The 9,724-nt window shown below is 47.4% G+C and overlaps 1 protein-coding gene across 1 annotated transcript in view; it reads left to right on the forward strand.

Annotated features, from left to right (window-relative positions):
• nid1a (nidogen 1a) overlaps window positions 1-9,724 on the forward strand; it is a 76,444-nt gene that overhangs the window by 29,464 nt on the left and 37,256 nt on the right. The window contains exons 2-10 of the mRNA XM_061039383.1: window positions 1,255-1,554; window positions 1,630-1,853; window positions 2,366-2,664; window positions 3,004-3,144; window positions 3,533-3,784; window positions 4,017-4,217; window positions 8,160-8,393; window positions 8,521-8,658; window positions 9,376-9,504. Coding sequence (XP_060895366.1) covers window positions 1,255-1,554; window positions 1,630-1,853; window positions 2,366-2,664; window positions 3,004-3,144; window positions 3,533-3,784; window positions 4,017-4,217; window positions 8,160-8,393; window positions 8,521-8,658; window positions 9,376-9,504 — 1,918 coding nt within the window. The remainder of the gene's footprint in view (window positions 1-1,254; window positions 1,555-1,629; window positions 1,854-2,365; window positions 2,665-3,003; window positions 3,145-3,532; window positions 3,785-4,016; window positions 4,218-8,159; window positions 8,394-8,520; window positions 8,659-9,375; window positions 9,505-9,724) is intronic.

The raw sequence follows: 9,724 nt of genomic DNA on the forward strand, positions 1-9,724 counted from the left end.
CTGCAGGAGCTGGGGATCAGACATGCTGCAGACATTCTTAAAGAAAAACATTTCCTCTCTTCATGTGGAGGTTTAATCGTCTCCTTGTCAGTGTGATTCATATTCCATAAAGCCTTGGTATGTTCACTGAGATCTCCCCCTCACTATCACAGTCACTGATCATTTCCCCAGCTCGCTCTTACTCCCATCTTGGCAGGAAGTTTCAGTAATGAAGATTAACGTGGGCTCTCTGGGGTGGTTCATGGATCAGGACAGGAAGCCGAGTGGCCCGGGCCAGGAATAGCACTCGTGTTTCCCCCTGGTCAGGAAGTGAAGGAGCCCCATGTGCAGCGCGTGTTTTCAACATGAGCCGAGGTTTTCTCCTTTACGAGCTCTGCATGTGTTCAGGGCATCTTGTAGTGCTTCAGATCTGTGAAAGAACATCTTTCATTAGAGCTTCAGTAGACCACGACATCTGACCCGGATCATTAGGGTATGAACAAACATCAAAGTGGGTCAGAGAGGAGCGAGCTCTGCTTCATGTGTGGTTACAGGAGGTGAAGGACACGCTAGCTTTACTCGATTACATGTATGAAAACCTACTGAGGTCAAAGTTGAATACAAACTCTTAAAGAAACTTTTCAATTCATATGTTCCAGATTTAACAGGAAAGATGAAACTTAGCCTCAGTGGTATAAAACAAACACTTTTATCAACTCATGATTGAAAGTTAAATTCAGAAGATAAAAGCTAACTTAAGCTAAATAAAGCTAACTGAAGCTAACTGATGCTAACTGAAGCTCAGCTCATATTTCTAACTTTAAAGAACACCAGAGTGAAATAAAGAACGTTGACTTTGCGCCGACGTGTAAATCAGTGTCTCTCCCTGCTCGTTGTAAGTCGGCCATGTTTGCTTCTTCACGAAGATTCACGTTTCTTTCCCAGACGTCACGTTCACGAGACGCCTCTTCTTCACCAAACAGTTCCAGCATCAGTTTGTGTTCACACGTCTTTGACACTGTTTGCTTCACGTTATGTCCCTCGTTAGATGCACTCATTCATATCACCCATCTTTGTGTTGTTGTTCTGTTAGGTTGAAATGCTCTTGATTTTGTTCAGATCATTTTCCTAAAGTGTATTCAAGCTAAAGTAATAGCCTGATGTATAATGAAGGGGACTCGTTCTCCTACTTTCTTATAAAGAAGCTCTCAAGCGGTTTCAATGATCTCCTTTCTTGTTGTTCCCATGACAACCCAAGCCTTTTTTTACTTTCAGATCAACACCAATGGTTTTGTTGCCACATCAGAGCCAACAGGCGAGTCGACATATCTTGGCAAAATGCCTCCAAAGTTCGGCATGATCGCAGCTCTGCAGGGAGACCTGGACACGAGCGACGGAGTGGGGAAAGTTTTCTTCCGTCAAGACTCCAGTCCTGCCGCTCTGTCTCGAGCCGCCAACACCATCAACAATGCCTTCCCTGAAGATGCCGAGGTCCATCCCACCAATGTCATGGTCATCACCTGGTATGATGTGGCCACACCTGGTCCTCAGGGCAGGGGAGATGGGACTGTAAAGGTGAGCGTCCTGCGGTTCTTAACGTCATCTAAGGTAGAAGTGTTGGTTTACGCTGTGTGATGCTTCATCCCACAGAGAAACACCTTTCAGCTGGTGATTGCTACCCTGGAGACGTTCTCGTATGCTATCGTGATGTACACTCGGGACGGGATACAGTTTGTCTCAACGCCTGCAGATCGTGGTGTCATCATGCATGCTGGCTTCAGTAAGGGTTTGGTCCGGGGTTTCCTGTTTTCCAGTCAGGGGCAGTACTATCGCACTACCACTGATGAGGAGGCGTCTGTCAGAGCTTTAGCAGAGTAAGTCATGCTGACAAAATGTAAAGTGTTAACAAGATTAAAGGACAAATAAGGTATGATATAAAGGTATATAAAACATGACAAAGTCTCAGTGGGACTGACTCACTGCAGGAGACAGACTCTAGTGGACACTGGAGGAACTGCAGCTGTAAAGTTAGACATTTTAACATGGAGCTCTATGAGGACTGACTCACTGCAGGAGACAGACTCTAGTGGACACTGGAGGAACTGCAGCTGTAAAGTTGGACATTTTAACATAGAGCTCTATGAGGACTGACTCACTGCAGGAGACAGACTCTAGTGGACACTGGAGGAACTGCAGTTTTTAGACTTTAAATTTTATGAACACTGGAAGTCGCTGCTTATTGTTTAACAAAGCCGACTAGTTGAGTGAAGTGTAACAATCAAACAGCAGAGTTGGATGTTTGTGACGTTGTTGTGTGGATAAAGTTTCAGGAACTGTGAACCTAAAGTCTTCCACCTCATAGTTGCCCTCTTTTCCCCTTCCACAGGGAGACTAACTCCGGCATCCGGGGGGTCTGGGTCTATGAGATCGGGACTTCTCCTTATTTTACTAACGTGGCTCCGGGTGAGGTCACTGACCTTCCCTCTGAGGACACACTACAGGGGGCCCCTGAGGGCCACGAGCGGGCCACTGATACAAGGAGGCCCGTTTACGCCAACGGACAGGAAGTAGAATACGGTCGTTACGACGGAGGGCAGATCCAAGTCCACCCAGTTCAGTACCAGCCCCGGCAGCCTGAGAATCCAGAGGTGGTGGTGATAGACGACACCGATATAAACGTAGACGGTGAGTCCGAAAAGCTCATGTTCCAACATGACTGTAGTCGTGCTCGAGGTTTCTTCCTGTTTTATCGAACGTTGTCATAAATATTTAAATCTTTCCTCACTGAAGCTGGAACTTTATAGTTATTCAATCAGCATTTGTTGTTCTGCCTGACGAGGCAGATGGCGGTCCATCTATCAGTCTTGTTCTGCTCGATGTTTCTGCCTGTTATTAGAAAGTTTCTTACTGTCTGTAAATACGGGGAAGGGTCCAGAGCCGGCTCTCCAGGTGTCATGAAGTGATTATTATTTTTCATTACAAACAGAACTGAATGGACTATCGATGTTCTTCTCATGTTTTCAGTGTTCTCCTACAACCTGGGGACTTGTGCAAACAACAGAAATAAATGCTCCCAGTTTGCTGACTGCAAAGATTACTCCAGTGGATACTGCTGCCACTGCAGACCGGGTTTCTATGGCAACGGGATACAGTGTGTGGCCGAGGGTAATGTTCCACTTCAGCTTGATGTTCATGGACATAAGATAAAGATGTTTAGGATTACTGCTTCAGGAATATGGACAGGAATGAGGAGTTAAACACATGAAATGTGTGCCTGACTTCAGACTTCACACGGCGTTGTGGATAAAGCTTTAAATCTCTGAATGATCTGGAACAGAACTGTAAATTTAACTAGCTGCTGTCCAACACAATATATCTGTTTATATGAACTGCTGGGATAATTCACTTCAACATTTTAGTAGCTCTTAGATTTGGATAAATCTTGCAGCTGGTTCAAATGTCACTTCTGTTGCCTGCTCCTAATATGATTTAGAAACAGAGCTCAGTTCTATGGATCAGCTGTGGATTGCTTTTGTTGTTTGTTTTTTTGCAGGAAAGCCGCAGAGGATGAACGGTAAAATGCACGGGAAAGTGTACGTGGGAAGCTCTCCCTCTCCAGTGGAGTTCAACAGCAACGATCTGCACTCGTACGTTGTGGTAAATGATGGTCGTTCATATGTGGCGATCAGCGACATCCCGCACACCCTCGGGCCCTCGCTGCAGCCCTTGTCCGCCCTCGGGGGTGTGATTGGGTGGGCGTTTGCTCTGGAGCAGCCTGGCTTTAAGAATGGCTTCAGTATCATAGGTGAGGAAAAGTTTCTACAACTGAATGTTGAGATACACCCAGCAGCGTCTGTGTGTTTGTGATGCTCAATTAGAAAACAGCAAAGTGAAGTTTCTAGAAGCATAAATCTCTGTAAACAGCTACAAGCAGCTGCAGTGTTACTCACTCTGTCCAGCTGAATTCCCCTCGCATTACCTCAGCGGAGAGCCAAAGTTCATCCAGGGTCTCACCTCCTCGTCTCTGTCCTCTGTAGGGGGCGAGTTCACACGGCAGGCTGAGGTGACCTTTCTACCGGGGAATGAGAAGCTGACCATCACGCAGCAGTTCAAAGGCATCGACGAGCACGACCACCTGGTGGTGAGCACCACCGTGGAGGGTCGGGTCCCTGAGGTGCCGCGTGGCTCCTCTGTGAAAATCGACCCTTACTCTGAGATCTACCAGTACAGCAACAACCGTAAGAACCGCCAGAGCAGAGCCAGATGTTCCTCCTGTTTGATCAAACCTCCTCATCAGATATCAAATCTCTCGTTTCCTGTTTTAATAACACAGTTCTGTTTCCTGTTTTAATAACACAGTTCTGTTTCCTGTTTTAATAACACAGTTCTGTTTCCTGTTTTAATAACACAGTTCTGTTTCCTGTTTTAATAACACAGTTCTGTTTCCTGTTTTAATAATCTAACACAGTTCTGTTTCCTGTTTTAATAATCTAACACAGTTCTGTTTCCTGTTTTAATAATCTAACACAGTTCTGTTTCCTATTTTAATAATCTAACACAGTTCTGTTTCCTGTTTTAATAACACAGTTCTGTTTCCTGTTTTAATAATCTAACACAGTTCTGTTTCCTGTTTTAATAATCTAACACAGTTCTGTTTCCTGTTTTAATAACACAGTTCTGTTTCCTGTTTTAATAATCTAACACAGTTCTGTTTCCTGTTTTAATAACACAGTTCTGTTTCCTGTTTTAATAATCTAACAGTCGTTTTGTAACGTGGGGTCGAAGTGGTCGTTAACGTGGGGTTGATGTGGTCGTTTTGTAACGTGGGGTCGAAGTGGTCGTTAACGTGGGGTTGAAGTGGTCGTTAACGTGGGGTTGAAGTGGTCGTTAACGTGGGGTTGAAGTGGTCGTTAACGTGTGGTTGATGTGGTCGTTTTGTAACGTGGGGTTGATGTGGTCGTTTTGTAACGTGGGGTTGAAATGGTCGTTAACGTGGGGTTGAAGTGGTCGTTAACGTGGGGTTGATGTGGTCGTTTTGTAACGTGGGGTTGATGTGGTCGTTTTGTAACGTGGGGTTGAAGTGGTCGTTAACGTGGGGTTGAAGTGGTCGTTAACGTGGGGTTGATGTGGTCGTTTTGTAACGTGGGGTTGAAGTGGTCGTTAACGTGGGGTTGATGTGGTCGTTTTGTAACGTGGGGTTGATGTGGTCGTTTTGTAACGTGGGGTTGAAGTGGTCGTTAACGTGGGGTTGAAGTGGTCGTTAACGTGGGGTTGATGTGGTCGTTTTGTAACGTGGGGTTGATGTGGTCGTTAACGTGGGGTTGATGTGGTCGTTTTGTAACGTGGGGTTGAAGTGGTCGTTAACGTGGGGTTGAAGTGGTCGTTAACGTGGGGTTGATGTGGTCGTTTTGTAACGTGGGGTTGATGTGGTCGTTAACGTGGGGTTGATGTGGTCGTTAACGTGGGGTTGAAGTGGTCGTTAACATGGGGTTGAAGTGGTCGTTAACGTGGGGTTGATGTGGTCGTTTTGTAACGTGGGGTTGATGTGGTCGTTTTGTAACGTGGGATTGAAGTGGTCGTTAACGTGGGGTTGAAGTGGTCGTTAACGTGTGGTTGATGTGGTTGTTTTGTAACGTGGGGTTGAAGTGGTCGTTAACGTGGGGTTGAAGTGGTCGTTAACGTGGGGTTGAAGTGGTCGTTTTGTAACGTGGGGTTGAAGTGGTCGTTAACGTGGGGTTGAAGTGGTCGTTTTGTAACGTGGGGTTGAAGTGGTCGTTAACGTGGGGTTGAAGTGGTCGTTAACGTGGGGTTGAAGTGGTCGTTTTGTAACGTGGGGTTGAAGTGGTCGTTAACGTGGGGTTGATGTGGTCGTTTTGTAACGTGGGGTTGAAGTGGTCGTTTTGTAACGTGGGGTTGAAGTGGTCGTTAACGTGGGGTTGAAGTGGTCGTTAACGTGGGGTTGAAGTGGTCGTTAACGTGGGGTTGAAGTGGTCGTTAACATGTGGTTGAAGTGGTCGTTAACGTGGGGTTGATGTGGTCGTTAACATGTGGTTGAAGTGGTCGTTAACGTGGGGTTGATGTGGTTGTTAACGTGGGGTTGAAGTGGTCGTTTTGTAACATGGGGTTGAAGTGGTCGTTAACGTGGGGTTGAAGTGGTCGTTAACGTGGGGGCGATGTGGTCGTTTTGTAACATGGGGTTGAAGTGGTCGTTAACGTGGGGTTGAAGTGGTCGTTAACGTGGGGGCGATGTGGTCGTTTTGTAACATGGGGTTGAAGTGGTCGTTAACGTGGGGTTGAAGTGGTCGTTAACGTGGGGTTGAAGTGGTCGTTAACGTGGGGTTGAAGTGGTCGTTAACGTGGGGTTGATGTGGTCGTTTTGTAACGTGGGGTTGATGTGGTCGTTTTGTAACATGGGGTTGAAGTGGTCGTTAACGTGGGGTTGAAGTGGTCGTTAACGTGGGGGCGATGTGGTCGTTTTGTAACATGGGGTTGAAGTGGTCGTTAACGTGGGGTTGAAGTGGTCGTTAACGTGGGGGCGATGTGGTCGTTTTGTAACATGGGGTTGAAGTGGTCGTTAACGTGGGGTTGAAGTGGTCGTTAACGTGGGGTTGAAGTGGTCGTTAACGTGGGGTTGAAGTGGTCGTTAACGTGGGGTTGAAGTGGTCGTTAACGTGGGGTTGATGTGGTCGTTTTGTAACGTGGGGTTGAAGTGGTCGTTAACGTGGGGTTGAAGTGGTCGTTAACGTGGGGTTGAAGTGGTCGTTTTGTAACGTGGGGTTGAAGTGGTCGTTAACGTGGGGTTGATGTGGTCGTTTTGTAACGTGGGGTTGAAGTGGTCGTTAACATGTGGTTGATGTGGTCGTTTTGTAACGTGGGGTTGAAGTGGTCGTTAACGTGGGGTTGATGTGGTCGTTTTGTAACGTGGGGTTGAAGTGGTCGTTAACGTGGGGTTGAAGTGGTCGTTAACGTGGGGTTGAAGTGGTCGTTAACGTGGGGTTGATGTGGTCGTTTTGTAAAGTGGGGTTGATGTGGTCGTTTTGTAACGTGGGGTTGAAGTGGTCGTTAACGTGGGGTTGAAGTGGTCGTTAACGTGGGGTTGATGTGGTCGTTTTGTAACGTGGGGTTGAAGTGGTCGTTAACGTGGGGTTGATGTGGTCGTTTTGTAACGTGGGGTCGAAGTGGTCGTTTTGTAACGTGGGGTCGAAGTGGTCGTTAACGTGGGGTTGAAGTGGTCGTTAACGTGGGGTCGATGTGGTCGTTTTGTAAAGTGGGGTTGAAGTGGTTGTTAACGTGGAGTTGATGTGGTTGTTAACGTGGAGTTGATGTGGTCGTTTTGTAACGTTCGGTTGATGTGGTCGTTTTGTAACGTGGGGTTGATGTGGTCGTTTTGTAACGTGGGGTTGATGTGGTCGTTTTGTAACGTGGGGTTGATGTGGTCGTTTTGTAACGTGGGGTTGAAGTGGTCGTTAACGTGGGGTTGAAGTGGTCGTTAACGTGTGGTTGAAGTGGTCGTTAACGTGGGGTCGATGTGGTCGTTTTGTAAAGTGGGGTTGAAGTGGTCGTTAACGTGGGGTTGAAGTGGTCGTTAACGTGGGGTTGATGTGGTCGTTTTGTAACGTGGGGTTGATGTGGTCGTTTTGTAACGTGGGGTTGAAGTGGTCGTTAACGTGGGGTTGAAGTGGTCGTTAACGTGGGGTTGATGTGGTCGTTTTATAACGTGGGGTTGAAGTGGTCGTTTTGTAACGTGGGGTCGATGTGGTCATTTTGTAACGTGGGGTCGATGTGGTCGTTTTGTAACGTGGGGTTGAAGTGGTCGTTAACGTGGGGTTGAAGTGGTCGTTAACGTGTGGTTGAAGTGGTCGTTAACGTGGGGTTGATGTGGTCGTTTTGTAAAGTGGGGTTGAAGTGGTCGTTAACATGGGGTTGAAGTGGTCGTTAACGTGGGGTTGATGTGGTCGTTTTGTAACGTGGGGTTGATGTGGTCGTTTTGTAACGTGGGGTTGAAGTGGTCGTTAACGTGGGGTTGAAGTGGTCGTTAACGTGGGGTTGATGTGGTCGTTTTATAACGTGGGGTTGAAGTGGTCGTTTTGTAACCTGGGGTCGATGTGGTCATTTTGTAACGTGGGGTCGATGTGGTCGTTTTGTAACGTGGGGTTGACGCTGTCGTCTCGTCTGTGCAGTGATCACCTCCTCCTCCACGCGGGACTACGTGGTCAGCCTCCCCGACGGTGCCACTGACACCAGGACATTCCAGTGGCGTCAGACCATCACCTTCCAGAGCTGCCAGCACGGCGAGGCTTTGAGAGATGTCAAGCCCACTCAGATGCTCAGCGTGGACCAGGTCTTTGTTATGTTCGACCCCAATAATGAACTCATCCGGTTCGCCATGAGCAACAAGATCGGGGACGTGAACGGTGAGGTCACTGAGGTTGTCTTCCTGTTTTGTCTGGGCTCACTTCCTTCCTGGAGTTCCTCTTGGAGACACAGGAGACATCCTGTGTAACAGTTTTATTGTTCACATGTTTTCATTCTCGTCTTCAGGAGGGCAGCCGGAGGAGAACCCGTGTTTCACTGGGAGACACGGGTGTGACACAAACGCTGTGTGTCGACCCGGAGACGGGACGCAGCTCACCTGTCAGTGTGCTGCCGGCTTCAACGGGGATGGACGCACATGTTATGGTAAGAATGGCATTAGAAGTAACACAACAATGAAATGTCCCCAGGATTTAAAGTCCTCAGAGAGTTCTGAAGGGACCAGGACATGAAGTCGCAGGTCCTTCAAACCTCAGGGGGGACACAGAGGAACCATCTGAGAGCCAGAGTCCTCAGAGTCCCCAGAGTCCTCAGAGTCCTCAGAGTCCTCAGAGTTCTCAGACTCCTCAGAGTCCTCAGAGTCCTCTGACTCCTCAGAGTCCTCAGACTCCTCAGACTCCTCAGAGTCCTCAGAGTTCTCAGACTCCTCAGAGTCCTCAGAGTCTTCACAGGGCAGGAGATCTTTGTGGAATCACAAAAACACAGACTGGAGGAACATTTTGAGTCACTTCAGGAGGAGCTTTGAGGATCCTTTATATTTTTATTATTGAAGAGCGAGTGGTAACTTTAAATCCTCATCAGTCCTCAGTTGCTTTAGACTGTGCGGCCATCATTGAATGGACTCGCACTTTGAAAGCCTTCTTTCCTGGGGAACTGAGCAATCTGTCCAATTAGCAGATTTAAACAAAGTGTCTCTAGTCCCAGACCAGGTTACTGGTCCTGTGTGGTTCCAGGCTCTTTAAGGAAGGAAGTATCCCAGACAGATGTTATCTGAAATTAATTAAGATAAAGAAAAGACCCTGATTCTACAGATCCTGAAATCAGAGGGGCGGTCTCTCACTCGGAGTCTCTTCTCTTTATCAGACATCGATGAGTGCGGAGAGAATCCTCAGATCTGCGGCTCCCACGCTATCTGCAATAACCAGCCCGGGACCTTCCGCTGCGAGTGTGAGGATGGTTATCAGTTCGGCAGCGATGGGCAGACCTGTGAGGGTGAGTGGCCTTCAGATGTTTACTTCCTGTTAGCGCTCAGCTAACTCTCCTTTAGTTAGTCTGAAGGAAAGCTTCAGAATCAACCCTCTTTATTTCACAAACATCTTGTTCCTTCAGCTCTCATGAATTTTAAAGGATTTAAGTCGGGTAGTTTTCTGTTTGTTGTCCGAGTATCAGGGCGCTTCTCGTACATAACGTTGTAATACAACACCTGCATTAT

Source organism: Labrus mixtus, chromosome 6, assembly GCF_963584025.1.
Source record: "Labrus mixtus chromosome 6, fLabMix1.1, whole genome shotgun sequence".
NCBI lineage: Eukaryota > Metazoa > Chordata > Actinopteri > Labriformes > Labridae > Labrus > Labrus mixtus.